We start from the raw sequence: 23,358 nt of genomic DNA, 5'->3' as shown, positions 1-23,358 counted from the left end.
ATCTGATTGCAGCTTTTAGCACAAAACCCCATAACTTAAAATCCTATTTTATTCAAATTTGAAAAACTATATTGATTTTAAGTAGTTTAAATACATTCATTCCCAGTCAAAATTTTACAGTAACTGATGATTTGCAATCACGCACACAACCAAGTTATAAATCCCTGAAACATGGATTTATTATAGGAATACTGATAAAACCTTAACAGAGATACAAATGATACATCACATAGCGTCTTACACCTTAATGGTAAGTACTTGACCACCTCGGATTGGTAGATGCATCACTCCTACTGTTAAACTCTAATACCATCCTCTAGGACCAACTCGTTTAAATTGAATTCACGACAGTTTGCAGTTACCTAAAAAAAGATGATTTTTTTTTTTTTTTTTTTAAAATCACACTGTAAAATATTCATCTTCTAACAGGTATTTCAAAACTTCTGGGAAGATAATTTCCCAGTTATAATGGGGACTAAACATACTAAGCAAGGAGAGTTATTTTAGTGAATTTGAGAAAGTAATTTCAGAATCAGTACCCCCGCACAGATTTAGTATACAGCAGTACTTCCCCTGACCTAAGTTAATTGGTGCATGTTTATCTGTGCATCTTAGGACCTTACTCTACCAGTAGATCTTGGGACCCTTGAAGTTAATCTCATTCTGGCACTAACTTTCTGTGGGGTAGGGCAATCTCCAAATGAAAGGCACTCTGTTATGAGTGAAATCAGAATTATCAGTAATGCAAATGGACAACTTGTAACATATTGAAGAGAACTGCTGAAGACTACATGAGGCCTAAAATTAAGTACTTAAAAAAGGTGGAATAACAGAACAGCTGTAGCGCATGTGTTTGCGTGCACGCATACACTAGCCACTGTACAAGCAGCGATCTTCCAAGTATCTCAACTGTTTGGGGTGGTTTTTTGTTTGTTTTTTCCCCCCAATGCTTTTTTTCACTTGGGCAGAACCAAGCTTCTAAGGTTCAACTGCACTGTCAGGTGACTTGTAGAACAGCCCATGGACCATCACTGCATTGCTTCCTGCAGCCCACAGCAAGCAGTTCTGAAGAGTAAGTTGCAAGAGTGGTCCTCTAGTAGAAACAAGAGCACAGGCACACACTACTAGTTTGTCCCACTTCTCATTTCTCCTCACACCTTGTCTTTTTTTTCCCCTCCTTGTGAGAAAGAAAAAAAAAAAAAAAGAAAAAAAAAAGATTCATCTTGGGAATAAAGCTTTCCTTAAGGACAGGAAAACTCATGCTTGTTAGTCTGAATAAGGGATGTGCAAAACAGAAGTCATTTCCCTGAGGCAAAGATCTTCAAGTCATGCCTAGCTTACATTGTCTATTCTTATTTCAAGCGGTTGAAGTATTTGGCACAATGAGGCCTCGATCGCTGACTGAGTCTCATGGCATTATCACAGTCTACATAACGTATTTATATAATAAAGTAGAAGTTACAAATGCTTCATTCTCTCATTCTGCTCTGGTTTCTCACATTTACTCATTAAAATCCCTTTCCTTCTCAAGGGTGGCATTGGGCCTCTTGGGCAGGAAGGTACAGTGACAAGCTTCTACTGTATTTAAAGGTTGCCACGAATACTGAACACCTAGAAGGGCAAATCACAGTAGTTATTGGATTCAATAGATGGAGTAACAGGGTAAAAATTAATAGCCTGTTATAAACAGGTAAAAGGTAGGTGACTTAATAGTCTCTTCTTGACTTACATTATGAAAAGCATCCAGGGAGATAAAAAAAAAGTCATGCTGTGAATGCTTCCAGTCTAAAACATGTAAGAAGCAAAGCTCGAAACCAAGTCTTTCCAGCTTTCCCTTTTAAAATATAAATTGCACTTTTTATACAAAGCAATCCAAAGACTAAGTTGTAGTAGAAATTTGAAGCTGCCTTACTGTACCAAAGAGTATCTGTGTTCACCATTTGAAGTACAGGCAACTAGTTTTCAGCCATTCTGCATACAGAGCCATATGCTCTACACTTTTCTGCTTTAAAAGGGCCTGCCATTAAATGCCATGCCACTGGGTGGGTACTGAACAAAAAAGAAAAAAGAAAAAAAAATTAGAGTTTAAGGCCTTTGTCTCCACAAGGAGCTGAAAACTGTGGCGCAACCCATGACCAATAATTAATAAACAAATTAGCACACTCCCACCCAGGGCTCCAAAAATCAGTCATTCTTTCTAATGTTTGTCACGCATGACAATCATACCATCAGCAAGCAACAGTGCCAGTTAAACATTTTTAAGGTCTTCAAAAATCCATAGCAAAGGGCACTTCTGAGAAAGATAATCTTAAAGATTTGGTTTTAAAAATAGACACCACACTCACATTCAAGGGACATTCTTCACTTTTAGGCCTTTGTCACAAATTGGAATCTTTATTGTTCTGAAATAAATGCTATAAACATAAGACTCAAAACAAGAACTCCAACTTTCAGTCTCAGAAGAGGTGTGGTTCAATGCCCATATCACGTATAACAAGAAAATTTCCTTAAAAAAGGAAAAAAAAAATACTGTAAAGTCTTTCTTAAGAATGAAAATGCAATCCTTTGTTTTTCTCATTAGTTTGTGTACAGGCGGGCACCAAAAAAAACTTTTGCATTTTCTTTTGAATTCTTGCTATGACGCTTGACGAACTTTTTGCCATTCAACAAATTCATCCAGAAGTACAGGCCCTGCAAATGGATGAAACTTGGAGTTATATTTGCCAATGTCTTTCAAACATCTTCTCTTAAAGTATAAAGGTTCAAACTATTGGTCTACGTAACAACCATGTCAATCCTATGATCAAATACTTATTAAGACTCAAAGATTATGACAATAATTTCAATCCAAAGGTGGCAAAAAGTGCACAAATAACACTACAGAGAACTATGGAAAAACATGTTCCTGACATCTGACAGTTGCACCGAACTGAACGGAAAGCATAAACATAAGGTCGTAATGTAAATCAGCACAACTAATTTCTTCCTAGAGCTTTCAAAATTGCACATAATTAGAACACAGACCAAAATGGGATGCCTAATGCAGTCATAGTATGATTGACTATCAGCCAGGTGTAGAGTTCAGCCCCAAGTACCAGCAGCTAGGCTACTTCATAGTTAAACTAGAGTTTTTTATATATTAGTACAAAATGAGAGTTTGCTCTTTATAATTCTATTTGCAAGTCTATAGTTTCATGTAGCAAGCAGCTTCACTAGATCCTCAACTGAATATAAGTTGGCTTAAGTACACCATCATACCCCTGACAAACTACTATGATTAATATCTACAGTTTGAAGATGGATGGTTATCAGGACAGTTTTTCTACGCATTGTTGGAGAAGAAATATTTTATAACTTACAATATTGTTTCTGTCACAGAAATTTGTTTTATGCAAATTGAAAATACTGAAATAATAGCTGAATAAGCCAAACGTTATGAATACTTACATGCACCATCTTCATCATAGTTGCTAAGATCTGCATGGACAGTTCTGCTGAACTCTAGCACATTGTACCACTGATCCTTGTTCATAACTCTATACTTCGATTGCTAGGGAAAATAATTTCAGAACATTAAAATGTCAAGTGACATTTGGTAATGCTGCATCTCATTTTATCTTCAATCAGTTCCTAACAACTCATTTAATGGGTAACAACGGTTATTATTTCCTTGATTTTCCATTTTCTAAAATACTACATGTGTACATATTTCATAGTACTGAAACTATATAAAATGGTTTCTTGAAGGATCAGAGCAAAATTGAAATACCAGGGAATCACAAAGTCACCACTCTTAAGCTTCAAAAACTGGTAAATTTTAATCTTGCCCTGAAGTGGGGCACACTTAGCTCAGATGTATTTTCAGAATGAATGATTAAAAAATAATCTTTTCTCCAGCGTACAATACCATACGATCATAAGGACATCTACTTTGCAACGTTAGTACTGATTTGAAGCCAGGGAGGAGTCTCAAGCCCAGCATGCTCCACAACCTACACATGTGCACATTATTGACTAAGTCACTTGCAGCTGAGCTGACCAAAATCTTCCAGAGACAGCTAGAGTTCAAGGTACCTACATACTGTATCTACACAAAGCAAAGTTGAAATTCAGCACTGATGTACCACATGAAGAGACTGTTGGGGCTCTATTATTTAATTTTAAATTTACCTTTATAGTCTAATTAAGATGGAATTTTAGTTGCCTTTGATAAAAGAAGGGGGGTAGGTACAAGGAGGGAGAAAAGAATCTGTGACACATATATCACTGTTTCATAAGCACATCAAGCAAGGGAAGAGGAGCAATATGGATACATTCTTGAGCAAAACAACACAAACCCTGAAATCTTTTCACAGAACAGCCCAACTACTATGCCATCATTCAGAAAGTCAAGGAAACTTGTACCTCCAGGTATTGATAAAATACTGAAAACAGTGGCCAAGTTCTTCCAAGCAGAAGAGCTAACATGGATTTTGCAGTATCAATATCAAGACTTCGCTGGTCTTTATCCTAAGGTTGAATAAAGAAAGCACAAAACCCACTCAAGTACAAGCTTGTTGAATAATTAAAATAAGAACTTCTCTAACACTGCAGTAGTCTTACCCTTGCAAAATCAAAGGCATATCTGTAGATATTCTTAAAAGATGAAATGTCATTCAATTGTGACCGCAAGAAGTCAAATTTACTCTGCAATTTTTCTGTACAGTCACACCTTAAAAGAAATAAAACCAAATGATATTAGAAGTTCAAAACAAAACATTTGGACAATGAAAAAAAAATGCCAGCAAACATAAAAAATTAAAATCACCAAAATGCAATCATCAGTTGTACAGGATTAATACTATGAAAGTGACTTAAAGAATACTGAATATGCTCAACATCTGCAGCTTACTGAAATGATGGATGCCTGGCTTCTGTAAGCAAGTTTTAAAAAATATATTAGCAATATAATATAATACAAAGTCTCTGCTTTACTTCTCAAATAGTAGTCTTTTTATGCCATACTCTACAATTTATATTCACACCCAGCACTATCTTATCTTCCAATCACTATGGAAGGTTGGAGAAAACAGTATTCAGTGTGCATTAAGGTGGTAAAATCCAGCTGTAAATAAGGGCTTTATGTCATATCTCTTTGGAAAAAAAACAAACCCTGAAAACACACTTCAAGACTACATATTTATGAGTGTCAGGACTGAGCAGCACTCTGCAAAACATACTAGTCTGCCCGTGTTTTATGACTGATAAACACAAGCTTTGATAAGCCTATCACCTGGATTAGACAGTAGCTATTCAACTGAAAACTTACAGGCTGCATGAGAATGTACAGGTCTGCTAGTTGACAGGATAACCCTTTGGCAAAAATAACTTTTTGGCAGAAAAGAAGAACTCTACGTATTTTACTTGGCAAGGGCTTTTGTTTCCAAATAGAAAAGGAGTTAGATTCACCAACAATGGCAGAGAAGAATGTAATTTACACATGCTAATCCTCCAGGAAAGACTCACTCAAAAGAACAGCTGTTATATTATATCACATTTTATTCTTATAAAATACTAGCTGCTAAGATTAAAACAAAAATAATAAACGCACCTTGCCCTGTATCCTGCGTGACAGAAGCAATACTTTCAGAAATACAGATACATAAATAAATACTTCCTTTGGTAATGTCCCCCCCTTCTGGCAGCCTGACTCTCAGAGAATACATTTGCATCTAACAGCTCCTTAGGGACTCGTCACCATAGCCCATAGCAAGCGCCCTTCAAAAGTACCGCAGCAGGTTGCTGAGATGCTGTACTTTGATGCCGTACTTTGCCCACAGCCGATACTCCCTGTTCCTCAGGTCTGCTAGTCTGTGTATGCATGTATGTCTGTCTGCCCCTCTCAGGCTGCCACAACAAATTCCAGCCGATGGAGCCTTTTGTTATTTCTTGTCTCTAGCAGCATCTACCTAAAGCAGCACTGAGTCCCAGCCAAGATCAGTGCTAAAAAATAAAACTATTAGCTAATTAGGCTGCATATTCAGATGACAAGAACTAATATATTTTGCAATAAACCATGCATTAAGTTGAAAAGAAATCTTGTTAAAAAAGCTTTGGTAAATTTAATAAAAAATTACTTTTTTTGTCTTCAGCCATCTAATTGGTTTATGTATTCTATCATTTAACCCTCAAAACAGTATTATACTATGCTACAAAGGCATCTCATTTTATGTTCATGTCTCTTCTTTCCATGTTCAAACCCTCATACTGAAATAACATCGTCCTCTACATTTGAGGACAAATCTACCTATTTAAGACCTAACTAAGTGCTCATGTTGTTAGTGTACTAATGACATATATAAACTACTTAAAGTGGGTTTACCACATATTTTGTCAAATATAATTTGACTAAGATTATTTACCATAACATGGATATACACAAATTTCAGTATGTTTAAATGACTTAAAAATATTTTGTTAAAATTGTTCAAATAATCATGAATTTAAGTACGAAGTAAAATGCCTGTTATTGTCTACTGTACTATTGGCTACATATATTTTAATACAGAAGTGATTCGCTTGAAAAAGGTGGTATGAAACTGTGCAATTATTAAGCCTCAAGACTCCTGAGCTATAGTCAACCTATTTAAAACAAAACAGTCAAATGGATCACACTCAAACAGACAGGCACCATCCTCTGAAGCCCAATGCAGGGACATACCTCTGTTAAAGCCATTTAAGGCATTTCCACACCTGGCTATGGATTTTCTTCACACCAGTGAGTTAAGGAGCTGCCAAACTCCTCTTTTATAGAGATAGGGCTGCTTGTATGGCTGCACCATAAACAAGATGGCTGAGGTCACCCATACTTAGAATAATTTTCCTATTTATTTTTTTAGTCAGAACAACCTTCTAGTTAGCACAAGTGAATTAGCACCAAACTCCTCTACAGAGACTAGAAAAAGCATGTGATTTCTTGAACTGCCTTTGCTGAAAGATAGCATTAAATAAGGCTACCTCAAGATCAACAAAACTAGTCACTAGCTTACTACCTTTCTCTTCGCATCCCTACATCATATTTATAACAAAACTTAAATTAGCACCACAAAGCAGTCCTATTTTGATTTCTGTTGAGGTAGAGAGTTCATCTGAGGCATAGCTAACATGGACAGAGTGATGATTCAGTAAGTCCTACTCAGATATTCCAATGTTTCATATTTCATAATTATTCACACATGCTTGTCTTACTAAAAAGAAAAATTAGTGAGATGCATACAAACATTAAACCAAAAGCATTTAGTGGCAGTATATAAAGTAGTTTGAAGGTCTTTTAATCTACAAAAGAGTTCCCCTGCCATCACCCAGCCCTCCAGATGGACAAAAGGAAATGATACCCATCTAGCCCATCCACTCTCTTCAAGCGTTGAAACAGGATCTTCTGAAATTTAGGTTCCATATTGTAACTGGATACAGAGGTCCAAGGAAGTAATGGCTTAGGAAAACAAAGGGACATCTTTTCCATGCCCGGACAATGCTATAGTTTCACTATGTCAATTGATTTACAGGTCTGGAGACCAGAAATTGTTTAGATTCCAGTATACACTGAATGCTATACTGGCATAAAGAAATTATTTACCTTATGCTTTGTGTTAGCCTCGCAAACATTAACAGAAGGAAAGGCAGTAACAAGCAAAAAGCTTTGTTGGAAAAGCAGCTAATATTAGCCTATCATTAAAACCAACCCAAATAAGTTGGTTTTACTAATAATTCTGCAAACAGCAAGAAGTTACAAACCTGGCTTTTTTTTTCCTCTTTCTCTCTCATGTGGCTTCTCTTGTACCTAAAAATATGAGATCATGACCCTATCTTTCCCTCAGTTTGAATCTAACTTGTCTCTCTGCTCTTTACCTGGCGACTCATTTTTAAAAGCTCAATTTTAATGTAAAATTTGACTCAAATTCTAAGGTTTAAAAAAAAAAAATAGCCAGAGGGAAGTACTCCGACAATACAGCAGCTTACGTCTCTCTTCCTTACACACAAAATTCCTTGTATTTACCTAGTTCAAACAATGACTTCCGTGGAGTTTAATAAAATCATGAATTGTAATCCTTTTTCCTTCACCTTCATTTCGTAACTAGATTTTTTTTTCTTTGTAGGTCTGCAAAGCCTACAATTGACAAATACCTGATTATGCTTCTCCTTTAACTCAGATACCTAAAGTTAAATGCTCAACTCTAAGTTATTCACTCTCCAATGGCTTTAAAGCAAATGTAGATGAACAGTCACTTCCTGAAGGCTAGTCATTTCATCCTAAGGAGGCATTTAAAATAGCTGATATAAATTGCCCAGCAGAGGTACTTGTTTCTCTATGCTGACTATGAAAAGAGCTTCAGGTGATTAATTTAGATTCAGGCACCCAGTTTTCAAATATACACACACACACACACACACACACACACACACACACGGCAGAGTTCACCCTACCAACATGACATACTACAAACCTCACTTTCGCAGCTTAAGTTGTTTAAGTCTCATAAGCTGCTACTTAGTGCTTGATCCACCTTAATTTTGACAGTGTATACCTTATCACACATTTATTTTTCTCCTCCTCCCTAAAGAACAAACTTCATCAGCGTATCATAAAACCACACACAAAAGAATGTCACTTCAAGATTCAGGCACCCAAACATTGGCTAACTGTAGATCAGATTTAGGTGTCTAAGATGTAGGTGTTGCCATTCATAGAGGTTCAGCCAACCAAACTATAAGAGCAATTCAGGTGACCAGCCACTAGGTCTTAGGGCAAACTGAATACCTCCCCAGGCTCGACTACATTGACTAGATTTCCAAAGATTGCAGTAAGAGTTTAAGAAGTCCAGCTCTAGCATATAAACCACACATTTAGGTGTCTTACTATGGAGCTGAATTCCACCCAACCCTGCTCATGCAATTACCTTATGTGACATTTCACATATTTTGAAATAAGGATTCTGTAATAAAACTCTGACTTAGAAGACACTCTGGGCTTTTAGTGCATTTTAATGTAATTTCTTCATGCATAAATTAAAAAAAAAAAAAGGCTATGCAAGAATGTAATAATACTCTATTGCTTTAAGAGCATAAAATCCTTCTCCTTCAAAACTTCTGTCAGATCTTTCAAGAGAAACTAGATTCCCCCATTCCAGATGGAATGCCATAATATGAACCTCCCTTCCCAGTAATCACAAACAGCACAAGTCTACAGATTTATATTCTCTTTTTAAGCCAACAAATCTTGAATTCCTTCACGTGACTGCCACTGCTTGATCCAGCTGCTTAGTCTACAGCCTGCTATTAGAGCACACCCAGGGGAAGCAAAATGTACAGGCTAACTGGTTTAGGCTTAGGAAAGTGCTCCGACCACAAGTCTTTTTATGTAAAAATGCACAGCAGTACCATATTTTCTGTCTTAAACACATTTAACCTACAGCATGACCAGCTCTGTTCTTAAAAGTTCCAGAAGATTCCTAATCACAGCAGATTATTAGAAATGAAGTCTATAATATTGGCTCTGAAGACGTGCCTGGTTTCATATATCTTTGTGCTTGCATTCTGCTATACTGGCTAACTCTTGAGAGCTCCCATTTGGGCATAAAAATTAAGTACTTCAGAGAAGTAACCAAATTACACCCATTCACTGCATCTAGAAATTTATGCACCTGGAATTTAATCTCTGTCGTCCTGAATTTCAGGCAATTTAATCATTCCAGCTCTTACTAAATTTAAGAGCTTCTGACAGTCACAAAACAATCAAGGCATCTATTGGAAGCACGATCCCAAATCAGTAAGATTTGCACAAGAGAGTCAGGCCACAGTCACTTACTCCATAGTCTCAAATAGCCAGAGGGTATCTACCCAGTACAATTTCCCAAACCACTTCACAACTGATAAGGCAGCTGTGCCAACTCCAAGGGTCAAATCAGCTCCTCTTTCCCACCATGCTGTAGCTGCAAGGGTAGCTCCCTGACATTTTTAATATTGAATGCAGTGTCATAACAAGTCACCCTTAAAACATTCATGTACCGTAAGTAGTTTCATGAAGAACAAACAAAAAGGGACAACTGAACTAAGCCTCACAAAAAGCTGATCAGTCTCATGGAAGAAAAAACCTCTTTGGGCAGAGCGATATCTCACCAAAAATTCTTACAAACAGAAGGAGTGAGAAATTTATTTATAAATTGAAAGTGTTACTTAACCTAAGCATTAAGCATGGCTTTTGACCTCCATCTTATAAATAACAGTAATAACCAAAATTATTATCAATGCAGTCCTCATCTATAAAGCTTAGAAATCAGTAAAAACTTTCTAGAATACTAGTGCTGAGATATGCTTATGGCTATCTCCAGATCTACTTATTTGTGTCTACCAACTAGAATAATATTTTTTGTGAGAAAAAGAAGCCACCAAAACCTGATTTATTAGGGTTAGACAAAACTTCATCATTTGCGTGAACTCATCAGATTCACAACTTTAAGAACAACAGCTATTTCCAGTTGTTGACCAAGACCAGACCTGAGTTTCTGTGTCTTACTGCCAATGCACAAGAAACTGAGGGCAAGAATTATTAAGCTACTAGTACAAACATAAAATTAGAACATTCTGTTATATATGTAAAAAAGCTCTTACTGTAATGAGGTCATTCCTTTTAACCATTCTTCCTTGGTAAAAAATCCCATGCTTTCAGCCTCTAGTTTCCAGGCTAAAACTAACATAATAATCTAGGGGGGAAAAAACAAGGGAAGAAAAAGGAGTCGGTATGTAAGAAAAGGCTGATTTCTAGATGTCCGAGAAGAAAACTCTAAGCATTCAAACATTCTAGCAATTGTTGTACATGCTTGCACTTCATATTTGTTACCATTTATTAATTCAGCTATGTGCAATCTTTCTCTTAATTTCGATTTCTGAAAATGAAATGTTACTATAATAAAACAAACAAAACCTCACACACCAGCCACGCATAATTGATATATTCAGCTGAAATATCTTAGAACAGCTCCTAAAAGCAGGAAGATAAACAACCCTTTGCTTACTGAAGTTAAGAGTTTTACACAGAACTTAATCTTACCCAATACCCCCTTTTAAAGCGTTATTAGTATCGTGCAAGAAACATACATTTTCAGGCTCAACACCGATGTCTTCACAGAACTTTTCCATTCCTTCGGGCCCCACGACTTCATCGGGACCTTCAAAACCAAAAAGAAACCGGACTGAAATCTAAGTAACATTCACTGCTCACAAGGGTTATACACAACAATAATTAAACTATATTGCATACAAGCTATCCTTAAAAACACTGCATTACACTATTAAGTAGCTTTTATGTTATAACCATTCTAACAACCACAATGTGGGGGCACGTATGTTACATATGAAGTAACACTATGAACCAAAAGCAAAACTAAACCAGAACTTTCATTTTGTGCACTGCCTCCCCACAACAGCAGACAAGCTATTTTAGTTTGTGTATGCGAGTTTTCAAAAGATTCCACTGAGTTTCCCACTGACACAGCTCAACTCCAATAATTGTGGTGGTCAATTGTTTTTGAGACAACTTGGGTACTGCTACTCTGTGCTGAAGTTACTCTATGAATAATGTTCTTCAAAGAGTTATTTTATCAACAATAACAAAAATTAATTCTGCCTGAGCTACTATTACAGATATTGCTCTTTCAATGATGTTAACATTATGGGTTTGCACTAACACAGAAAAGGATGAATCTTCAAATAATGCAAGGTTAGTTTTATGATGCTGAGTAACATGAGGAGAGTGATAACAATAAATCAGGAAAATGCTAAGCATGTTAGCCATGTACAAAGCAGAAAAAGGTTTATGACTGCAGAGAAAATAACTTGATTACGACCACAACAGTTAGTGTCATGCTGTCACTTTTCCATTTTAACACAAAGAAAGCCTCTAAAAAGCAGCAAAAAAGCGTATTTAAAGAGCACATACAGACACACTCCACAACTCTTTGTTTCTCTGAATCACTCTCTGGGTTCAGTTATTTCTGCTAAGCCTGTTCCAAAAATGACTCCTACTGGGTAACCAAATATTATTAGAAGGCCTGTTGACATGCTATTTTGATAAGTCTTGGATCATTATGTTAACATTGTTTTAGTGAATATGAACCCATTGTATTGTGTTTGTGTGGCAAGGTTTTGGTAGCGGGGGGGTTACAGGGGTGGGTTCTGTGAGAAGCTGCTGGAAGCTTCCCCAATGTCTGACAGAGCCAATGCCAGCCGGCTCCAAGATGGAGCCGCCACTGTCCAAGGCCGAGCCCATCAGCGATAGTGGTAGCAACTCTGGGATAACAGATTTAAGAAGGGAAAAAAGCTGCAGTGGGCACTGAAATGGCAGTTGGAGACAGGAGTGAGAACATGTGAGAGCAACAACCTTGCAGACCCCCAGGTCAGTGCAGAAGGAGGGGAGGAGATGCTCCAGGCGCCGGAGCAGAGATTCCCCTGCAGCCCGTGGGGAAGACCATGGTGAGGCAGGCTGTCCCCCTGCAGCCCAGGGAGGTCCACGGGGGAGCAGATCTCCACCTGCAGCCCGGGGAGGACCCCATGCTGGAGCAGGTGGGTGCCCAAAGGAGTCTGTGGCCCTGTGGGATGCCCGTGCTGGAGCAGGCTCCTGGCAGGACCTGCGGATCTGTGGAGAGAGGAGCCCACGCTGGAGCAGATTTGCTGGCAGGACTTGTGACCCTGCGGGGGACCCACACTGGAGCAGTCTGTGCCTGAAGGACTGCAGCCCACAGAAGGGACCCACGCTGGAGCAGTTCGTGAAGAACTGCAGCCCATGGGAAGGACCCATGTTGGAGAAGTTCAGGGAGGACTGTCTCCCATGGGAGAACATAGAACAGCTACTTTTACAGAAAAATAAAATGCAATTGGCATTTAAGACCATGAGCCCCTACCTCTTAAAAATGTTGGAAAGAACATTTTGCCTAAGCAAGCAAGGCAAAACACTTCTATCTGGTTTTGAGAAGCCCTTACATAGAATGTGTTAAAAAAATTACAAGGTTAATTTGTGAAGAGAAACACATACAAGGCTTCACTAGTAATGACAAGTATAAACTTGAATCAGTGTTTTTGGCCCAGAAATCATATGTACAATTCCTATAGATATGTGTGTGTGTGTCTGTATGTAATTTTCTCTTTTAACAGAAACATTTAATCTCCTATGGTGTATAATTTCACTGGAATTCTATTTTATGCTAGAAACATGGCATATTTTGATTACTGGTTAACTAACAAAGTATAACCTCCTACACTCAGGTCTTGACTCAACAACAAAAACAAAATTTACAGGCCTTAAAAAAGTTAAAAGTATGTGCAAGTGCATTTATCAGAAGAAAATTAGTTGACAATTATTATTTTCCTCAGAAGAAGACTCTTTACTCCAAAAGAGTATGCCTCAAACCTAAATTAGAAAGCAGATTACTAGAATCAGGAGTAGTTCATTGCTGTGGAAAGACTGCAAGGAAAGCAGCAGTTCTGATAAATATACTCAAACCAATTGCTGGCAGATAAATCATCAGCTCATTTCATACTGAGAACTAGACATTAATGAGTTTTAATCACCAACTAGTTACAATGGACTTCAAGTAGTTACTAGACAGGAAAAGAAATTAGTAACAGTTTACAGATCCTGAATTTCTAACCATATAATTGGTAAATAAATGGCAGCAATAGTCTAAAATTCTGCAAAATACACTGCATACTCACTGAAAGCAGCTATTACTTGGATAACGATCCTGATTTATTTGAAATAGACTACTTCTAACACTTTTGAATGAAACATTTGTTATTTACACTATCAAAAATGTTAGGACAGATTCTCAGGAAAAACAGTGTAAGTATCTATTATTTTATTTTGTAAAACAGAAAACCAAGAGGCTTAAATCATGAACTTTTTAATTATCCTTCCAACTTGATTATAAACAATATCTAGTTAGATAAATAAACTTCTATCTAAACTACCTCTCAATGTCCTGACTTCTACTTGCCCATTTCAAATCAGGAAGTAGAATCATTCAGTATATCCTGGTTCAACACTGTACTGTCCAACATCAGTTATTTCACTTTAAAGAATGCCATGGTAAGTTACAAAGCATAGAGTAAAGAGGAAAAAGTCACAAAGAACAACTACTGAAAAGGCGATAGTAAAAGCTATACTAATTCAAGTGCATGCTATAAGGAAGCGAACATTGACCTATTTTTTATGTCTACATCAGCATAGTAAAAGCAAAATGCAAATAATAATTGATGTACTCATTTGCTTTAAACAAAACCATATAGTTTTAAATATTAATCCATTGCATATTACCTGCATATTCATAAAACCAAGCCAGGCACTTTTTGCTTGAAAAATGTTCCTCTCCACTTATTACTTTACCAGAGGCTTGTGATCTGCAATAGCTTATAGAAACACAAGGATGATAAGTGTTATTTTAATATGAGAAATAGGAAATAATTTAGAATTAAATTCCAAGTTGTTTATTATTAGTTCAAACTATTTAAACTGTTTCACAAAGTCAATATACGTCAACAATGAAGCTGAATTTGTTAAAAGGCAACTGTCATCCCATTTCAACACTTGTTGGAACATAGAATTACCTTGAAATACAGACCTCTCATAGCTCAATTTATTGCAACTATTATGTTTTCTGAAATGCAAAAGTACTGTTATCTTGTAGATATTAAGCTGAATAACCCACACACAGATGGTCAAAATATCACTACGCGGTAATTCAAATGCCTTATTATCTACATATATTTATATATATAGGCATTTAAAGTTAGGTCTCTAATAAGCAGCATGATCTTCAAGAGTGCTGAATACGCACAGATCCCATTTAGGTCAAGAGGAGCTGCAGAGTTTGACATATTTAAAAGTCAGGCTATTTATAGTTAAACATCCAACTTTGGGAAGAAAACTCAGTCAATTTGTTTACATTAAACATGTAACTAAATATATGTAAATTCTATAGATGTTTGGTACACATACCAGAATAGTAATACACAATCTATGGTAAGATTAAAACTGCTCAGCGCACACAGCTCCCCCCTCCCACATTGTCTTCATTATGCGACACACAACCCAGTTTGCCTAGGAAGTGACTTTTCATAATTTATCCTTCTTTAACAGAATACATAGAATAACTAATTTCTTCGAGTAAGAATACTGACCACTTGAAAGCATCTTTAGTCAGTAAGGAGTTGCAGCACCTTGTATTTGAAAGGAGTGTACGTTGACAAGTTACAGACTTTTAGAACAAGTTAAGATTATTTCTAAGAATGAGGTGAAAGTTAATCATATGAGAGGATTTAAAATTATGCAGCTCCTACACTGCAATTTTAAAATTAAAACATCAAGCAGGAAAAGAAGAGTTCAGTTCTGAGAGGTGGTAAACAACTTTATTTCCCATGTATTGATTTAAGCTTCACTGGAAAAGAAAGCAATGCTCTCCAAGATGAAGCCTAACGTGCTGAAAGCCAGAATTAAAGAGAGCCATACAGTATGATAGTGCTTGTTGGTTTTATCCAGTTTAACATATATCCATTTGTAATCACTGGTTTTATTAAAGAATATTACCAATATATTGCTATATAAGAATGCTACATCAAAAATGCTCGTGTATCTAACATTTTGTGATCAGCTAATATGAACTCTCGTTTACATCATAGTTTTTGCGTAATGACAACTAGCTTCCTGTAGAGTTTGTTTTTTTTTTTTTTGTTAAGGAGCTTTCAAAAGATTTTTTTTTAAAGTAAAAGAAATTAAGATCATAAAATTTTGGTCAGCAGTGTTTAAGAAAGATGAACTGAAACTGGAACAGATGCAGAGAAGAGCTATGATAAGCACGGAAGCTGAAAATCGGTATTACAAACCAGAAGAATGTAGCTTGTTTAATTTAACAAAATAAAGTATGAGAAAACACAGCATTCACTCCAAATACACTACCAGGCAGAACCATGAGGGAGGAGTGTTATATAAAGGATAATGCAGGTACAAGAATGGTTATTAACTGGCTATGAATAAATTGAGACTGAAACTAAAAGATCATTAATGACCACAGAAAGTGAGCTCTGGAACACTTATCCAAAATGAACAGTCATAACAAAATAAAAGCCTAGGTACTTGTAAACTCAAGCTTGGTCAACCTATGAGAACGGCCAATAGCCACAGTTTCTTGCAACAGCCATTCCCGTAGCATTGATTTCGTAAGTCCTTTGTATTCTTATGTCTTCAGGACGTTTGTCGTACTACTGGTTTACTGACATATGTAACAAGTTCTAATAGGTGAAAGTAACTGCATGCCTTCTTTGGGAAGCCACACCGGAAGCTCCTGCTACACCATACTAATGGTTTATCATTCTAATGGTAATTTTCAGGTATCACGGCATAAGTGGTCTTTTTATGGTAGTTAATGAGCAAGATGCTTCAGACTCCTGTATTTATTAGAAAAACCTTTCCTGCTTTTGTTTTGGAGTGTGCTGACCTCTCCCTCCATTTCACTGCAAAAAAAAGAAGAGATGATTTAACGTAGTTAAATCCTGAGTACCGGCAACCTCAAATCGAGGAGAGCTGCCTACCCCAGGCAAGAGCTTAGACTGAATACGGGGACCGCTGCTGGAATTGGCCCTATTGGTACAGCGAAAGGCTGAACCGGCCGGGAACGGGAGCGGTTCCTGGCGTTTCTCCCGAGCGCGAACAAACCAAACGCAGCCGCTGCAACCCTCACGACGAGGGCCCCGCACCAGCACACCCCGCCACCGGGACGTGCCCACCGGCGCCGAGCCAGGCGGCCAAACGCGGGCCCGCCGGCACGACCGAGGCGCTGCGCGGAGCCGGCCGGGCCCCACCACCGCCTCACCGCGCCCGCCGCACCCCGGTGCGAAGCCCAGGCACCCCGGGCCCGGCGGCCGCCGCACAAAGGGATGCCGCAGCCCGGGGGCACGCGGTGGGGTGCGGTGCGGAGCGGTGCGGAGCGGGGCCGCCGGCCCGCCCCGCCCGCGGAGGAGCGGCCCACCCCCGCAGCCGCTCGCCCGGGACGTGACAGCCGGCAACAGCCGCCGCGGGCCCGCCCCGCCCCGCCGCGAGACGGTACCTGCCGAGTTTACACTTTTTGAGGCCGGTGTCGTCTGCCGCCGCAGCTGCCGACCCCGAGGACTTCCTCTTCTTCTTCACCGGCATCGTCCCGCCTCGGGGCGGGGGCCGCCCCGCTGCCGGGGCCCGCGGCCGAGGCCCCCCCCCCACCCGCCCCCCGGGCTCACCGTCGCCCGGCCGCCGCCTCCCGAGACCGGCGCTGAGGAGACGAGAGGAGCTCCGTCCCGCCCTGCTCCTCCTCACTCCCGCCGGGCCCTGCCCGCCCGCCCCGCTGCGCGGGCAGGCCCCGCCGCCGCCCCGGTCCCAGAAGCGGGTATCGCGCCCGGGGCGGGAGCGGGGAACCGGGCGGTAGCGACTGCTTAGGGAACGGCGAGCGACCCGGACACAGACACCGCTGAGCAGGAAATGACAGCGCCGCCGGGGCGGGGACGCCGCCGGGGGCCCGCCCCCGAGTGGGCGGGGCTAGGCGCGCGCCCTTCCCGCCGTGAGTCTCCGCCCCGCCCTCCGCCGCCCCCGGCGTTGCCGGGCACGGCTGCAGCGGGGCGGGACAGCCCGTCGCCGGGCGGGTGGCTCTGAGGGCGGCTAACGGTGGCGAGGGCAGCGCGAGCACGAAGAAGAGGGGATATGTGGCCGTTACAGCGCGCGTTCACCGTAAAATAAAGCGGGGAGGCGTGAACCTTCGTTCCCGGAGCCCGCGGAACGCCGGCAGGCCAGCCCGCCCGGCAGGCCCTCGAGCGGGAGCGGTGGAGGCTGCCGTGAGGCTGGGCCAGCGGCCGCGGGAAGGGGTCGGGAGCCGAGTGGAGGAGCAGTTGCTGGGGGCAGAAGAGATGGGGTTTTTCGGCGTGAAGACCCTCTTGGCGTGAGGAAGCGGCTGGAAGCGCTGGCAAGCACCGAAGGAAGAGCGGATAACCAAAACCCGCGCTGAGTAGCGAAGCCGCGGGAAACCACAGGCAGGCGCTGCCGGTGGCGGACCTGCCGCTGGCAGCAGCACCCGCCGGCCCGCCCCCTGGCTCCCGGCGCCGAGCACGAACGCGGTGGCGGTTTCTCGCCATTCACGTTTATTCTGCGGTGTCCGTTGTCGGTACCGCTACGGCACGCTCGCGGCTCGTCCGCCAGCTGTCCCCCGCAGGCCTCTGCCCCCGAAGCCCCGTCCAGCTCCAGAGGCCGGGGGCTGCGGGGAGGGTGTCGCCGAGGCGGGACCGCGTTCCTCCGCGGCTGCCTGCTGCTGCTGGCCGGCGTCCGGTAGCCCTGAGCGCTCGCCCCCCGCCCCCCGGGGCCGGGCCCGCACCGGGCTCCACGTGGTGATACCGAAGCAGCGCAAACCCGGGGACCGCGGGTTCGTTAGCGGAAACGGATCGGTAACGGGGCGGGGGGGCGGGGAGGGAAGCACCGCGAGTACCGCCGGTGCCCGTGACACCGTCATGCGGCCGACGGCAGGAGAGACGCCTCGAAGACTCCCAGAAGAAAGCCGTGCAGCAGGTCGGGACGCCGCCAGGGTCGGCCGAGGCCCGGGCAGCCGCCGGGCAGGGCCGGGGGCTGCCGCCTGTGCCGGCGGGAGGGGGTGCTCCCCCCGCTTCCTCACCGCAGGCGGCTCCGGAGGGGCCTGCCGGCAGCGCGCGCCGCCAGGGCACCGCCCTGCGGGGCGGAGCGTCGCATTGCCCCGCCCGCCTCCCTCAGGCTGGCGTGCCTGCCGATTACCGAGCGCGTCGACCGCTGCCTTTCTGCCCGCCGGCGGCCGCGGCGCGGCACGGCGCGGCGCTTGCCCGTCGCCCCCCGGACCAAGCTCGCGAGCGCGCCGGGGCCGCCATTTTCAGTCACCATAGTGACGGGGCTTGGCAACGCGGGGACGCCGGGAGGCCTCGGGCCTCGCCCTGTACCCCGGCGTGAGCCGCCGGCCTTCCCGCCGCCCGCCCTTTGGGTCTTCTCCCGTCAGCCCTCCACGTACTCCCGTGGGGTTCAGGACCCAGCCCCCCCTTGATCCTGCCTGGCGGGGGTGCGTCCTGCCAGCATGGCCGGCGAGGGAGACAAGAGGAAGCGGTTTATTTCAGCCACGGCTGCTAACTACTTCGGACTGGATCCAGCTGTGGGTCCCGCTGCCCTGGCCGCGGGGCTCCATTCCCGCCCGGAGCTGACCAACTTCCTCGACGACGGCAATGAGTTCCTCCTCGTGGTGCAGCGCTCGGGCACCCAGCTCACCGCATCCAACAAGGTACAGCAGTGTCAAGCTGAGTATGTGCAGGCATCTGTGGATCCAGCGTGTCCACCGCATCCCAGTGTGCGAGTGGGGATGCAGAGCCTGGGGTCCAGCCCAGGTTTAGTGGTCATAAAACACTGGTATCTGATTTGGGAGACATCTTCCTACTGCAAATATCTATGTGGGTCTCAGTGTCTGCCGCATAAATTACTGGCCCAGGAGTCTGTGAAGACCACATGGTCAGCTGTGACATTGTCCTGGTTTCAGCTGGGATAGAATTGATTGATTGTCTTCCTAGTAGCTGGTACAGTGCTATGTTTTGAGTTCAGTATGAGAAGAACGTTGATAACACTTATGTTTTCAGTTGTTGCTAAGTAATGTTTAGTCTAAAGTCAAGGATTTTTCAGCTTCTCATGCCCAGCCAGCAAGAAAGCTGGAGGGGCACAAGAAGTTGGCACAGGACGGAGCCAGGGCAGCTGACCCAAACTGGCCAACAGGGTATTCCATACCATGTGACGCAACATCTATCATACACATTTATCATGTGTATAAACTGAGGGGACTGGGGGCGGAGGGATCGCTGCTCAGGGACTAGCTGGGTGTCGATTGGCTGGTGGTGAGCAATTGCACTGCGCATCATTTGTACATTCCAATCCTTTTATTATTGCTGTTGTCATTTTATTAGTTTTACTGTTATCATTATTAGTTTCTTCTTTTCTGTTCTATGAAACCATTCTTATCTCAACCCACGAGTTTTACTTCTCCTGATTGTCTCCCCCATCCCACTGGGTGGTGGGTGAAGTGAGTGAGGGGCTGCATGGTGCTTAGTTGTTGGCTGGGGTTAAACCACGACAGTCATATATTTCTAGTGGATTGTGCCCATGCTGATATGTAGTTTCAGTGTGCTGTATGTATATTGTTGCTGCATGAACGTAATGCAGCCTGGAGAATGGCATGCTCCCTTGCTGCAAATGCCAGGTGGAGTCTGATGTATGGGTTGTTCCTGGGCAAGGGTGCATGCAGGTGACTGGAAGGCTTGTGTTGCCATTGTCTGTGCAGAAAACGTGGCCCAATATGTGGCACGTTCAATGGTATTTGACAGGTCCCAAGGTGGGTGTTTGTCCAAATCATGCATTTTGCAGATTGATGTGTCCAGCTGTGAGCAAATCTGAGGTTCATTGTGTGAAATGTCCTGCTTTGAGTGTTTGTCTCAGCGAGTGACTCATCCGAATGATACTGTTGGGTGTGATGTCCAGTGAATGTTGCCATGTAATCAGGACATGGTGTGGTGCCTGCCACACAGAGTGTACAGGCAAAGGGTGGGTCTTGACGTGCATCCCATCATTCTGCTGTGAGACCAGGGATGTGGTGTCTGTTACGCCAGTGACGGTTTTTTTCTGCACTGAAGACTAGTGTAATGGGTTGTTAACATGTGAACTGCCATGTGGACCAGTAACTTACACACCTCCTGGTGTAATCATCTGTGTAGTCTGTGAAGTCTAGTGCATGCTATGTTCATGCAAGAATGAACATTTATGTGTACCAGTTTTTGGATTGTGCTGCTGAGCCACTGTCTAACATACAAAGCCACTCTCAGCAGCTGTGGAAAATCAGATGCGTATCGGGACTATAATATATACCTGTTGCCTCAGTGAAACAATGTCTTTAGGTGCTAGGCTAAAGACTTGGTAAAAAAGTAAAACTGATACTGTCCAGTATGATTGAAAGCTGTTCTTACTAGCCCTCTGTTTCTTTTAACAGAAAAAAAGTTCACAGATGTTTACAGTTGCAAAGAATTTGGGATTTCAGCTAGTGTATATTTTGCTATTGTGTTATTAAATGTTTAATAGTGTTCTCCTGTTTTATGAATTCTCATCAGCCACAGATAGTTTCAATAATTGATTTTATGGCAATTTTTGGAAGTTTACCCATAAGTTGGACTGTGAAGGGAACAAGAGTCATGTTACAACTTATGATTTTACAGGTGAAGGAGCATGCCTTTCTCTGTCCTTGACAAATCTATGAATTGCAATAGAGTTATGTATTTACAGACTCAGGAGAACAATACTGAATATGTAGAAAAATATTCCTGAAGGTATGTAGCGTAAAAATGCAACAAAAAATACAGACTTGATGCTTAGTCTTCTCTAGGCAGAACGTAGAGGTTCTGGTTTGTCCCCAGAAAGTGTAAGTGGAGTTTTCAAAATCAAAATAGCGTAGGTAATTATGGTATTTACAGATATTTTATAAAGAAAAAGGCATTACATATTTGATATTGGAATTCAGGTTCCCACAAACTCAGGAATGAGTATAATAAAAGTTTTCATTTTCTGTGCAAATTGGATACTACCAGAATGTTATCAGAGCCCGTAGGGAGTAACATGGTATTTTACAATTTTTTTCTTGATGAAAATAATTTGTGTAATGGTGTACGTAATTTATTATAATATGTAGTCAATGACAGTTTGCTAAACAAATCCTGTCTTCTTGATTATTACAGATTGAAGCTACTGATTCAAAGAATAATGTGTTGGTGTTCTTTAAGCTGCGACCTGATGTAATTACAGAAGATAATCTTCATAGTAATATTCTTGTGTCATCTATGCTAGATTCACCAATTAACACCCTTTATCAAGCTGTACGGCAAGTTTTTGCACCAGTATTACTGAAGGTGAGCAATATACCAATTTAAATGTTCTGTAGATTTATACTGAAACATTGAAATTTCATAGGTTGTTAGTTATTCTAGATAAATACTTTATGTTTTAGAAGTAAAATATTTTAAGAGCTTAAATAATGGATGATAGTTCTAATTTCTAAGTTACAGAAGGTACTTCACCTCCTATCAGTAAGGATGAGAGGAGTATTCTGGTCATACATATGCCTGACTCTATAGAAATATGGAATACGCTGAGCAGTGGTGGTTAATGGAGACAACAGCTTCTTACCTCCTTTCCACCAGTAATTCGAGTCTTGTGTCCTTTTCTTGTTTTACATATTCTTGTATTTTATATGAAATGCATAGGTCTGTATCATGCAAACTATGATTCTTTAATATGTGGCAGAGAGGTGTGCTAGACTCTAGATTAATTTGTACAGCTGCATTTTTCATAGTTTTGCTTTTTTAAAAATGTTCTGGGGCTTTTCCTTCTGTTACATTAAAGATTTTATATTTATACTTCCTTTGTGGTTTTTTTTGTCAAAAACAGTGACCATGGCTGTACTTCATAAGCTGAACAAGCAGAGTTTCAGCATTTAAATATTTTTAATTTCTTGTATGTCATAATATTAATAAAATAATGTTAGAAAAACACAATAACTTTTAATATTTGATTCTAGCAATTTCCAGATTCTACTATAGAAGTAGTTTCCAAACTTATTTAACTTAAGAGAATTCATTAACAAAGAATTTTGAACACATTTTCAGGGTGCCTTTATAAATCCAACAACTGACTTTTGATTTTGTGATAAAAATTTTTTTTACAGTATTATTCTGAATTGTTAAGTGAAAAGAATGAGGTGCTTTTCCTTGACTTTAAGAAAAAGAAATTATTACATTGTCCCACCATGTGGTTGGTTACTGCTATTAAATCTGAATATTTATTATTTTTTTAAGATTAATGGGAGGAAAATAGTAATTGTTCTATCACGTGAGTCACAATTTTTGAAATTTTCATTGCAGGATGAGAGATGGAGTAAAACATTTGAACCCAAACTCCAGAAACTTTTAAGTGAGCTTGAAGCTGGCTTGAGTACTGTTCTCAGAAGATCAGATCCTAATTACACAGGAACAAAATTCAGTGAAGATGATGTGCGAGGTTTGTTTTGTAGTTACGTCTTTTATAGTTAATTTTAAATTAGGAGTAAATAGTTTATTTACTGGTTGAGTTTTCAGTCTTCCATTATCCCAGTGACTGCAGAGTGTGAAATATAACAGGTTGTGGTGAGTAGATTGGAATTAGTGATGATTAGCTCTGGTCTCTTGGTATGAACTTGATACTACATCTAGTCAGAGTCTGAAGTTGAAGGATAA

At 41.4% G+C, this 23,358-nt stretch overlaps 2 protein-coding genes across 4 annotated transcripts in view; one reads left to right on the top strand and one right to left on the bottom strand.

Moving 5' to 3' along the window:
* Positions 1–2,373: 2,373 nt before the first annotated feature.
* On the bottom strand, positions 2,374–17,727 carry DCUN1D5 (defective in cullin neddylation 1 domain containing 5). 3 transcript variants are annotated; one of them, XM_075050030.1, is made up of 8 exons: positions 17,299–17,727; positions 14,348–14,439; positions 11,134–11,204; positions 10,648–10,739; positions 4,603–4,711; positions 4,405–4,509; positions 3,448–3,550; positions 2,374–2,691 (listed from the first exon to the last, which is right to left on the bottom strand). In XM_075050030.1, the coding sequence occupies exons 3-8, from the start codon at positions 11,173–11,175 to the stop codon at positions 2,636–2,638; spliced, it is 507 nt and encodes a 168-aa protein (XP_074906131.1). In that variant the 5' UTR covers positions 11,176–11,204; positions 14,348–14,439; positions 17,299–17,727; the 3' UTR covers positions 2,374–2,635. The 3 variants fall into 3 exon arrangements, with proteins under 3 accessions (XP_074906131.1, XP_074906129.1, XP_074906130.1); XM_075050028.1 differs by lacking the exon at positions 17,299–17,727 and adding an exon at positions 17,133–17,288; XM_075050029.1 differs by lacking the exon at positions 17,299–17,727 and adding an exon at positions 16,343–17,061.
* Positions 17,651–23,358, top strand: part of DYNC2H1 (dynein cytoplasmic 2 heavy chain 1) — a 189,028-nt gene continuing 183,320 nt past the window's right edge. Inside the window, exons 1-3 of the mRNA XM_075050027.1 lie at positions 17,651–19,340; positions 21,826–21,996; positions 23,008–23,143. Of these exons, the coding sequence (XP_074906128.1) occupies positions 19,140–19,340; positions 21,826–21,996; positions 23,008–23,143 (508 nt within the window). The 5' untranslated portion in view covers positions 17,651–19,139. The remainder of the gene's footprint in view (positions 19,341–21,825; positions 21,997–23,007; positions 23,144–23,358) is intronic.

The sequence above is a fragment of the Buteo buteo genome, chromosome 18 (assembly GCF_964188355.1).
Source record: "Buteo buteo chromosome 18, bButBut1.hap1.1, whole genome shotgun sequence".
Taxonomy (NCBI): Eukaryota; Metazoa; Chordata; class Aves; order Accipitriformes; family Accipitridae; genus Buteo; species Buteo buteo.
This window is presented reverse-complemented; position numbering and strand designations above follow the sequence as displayed.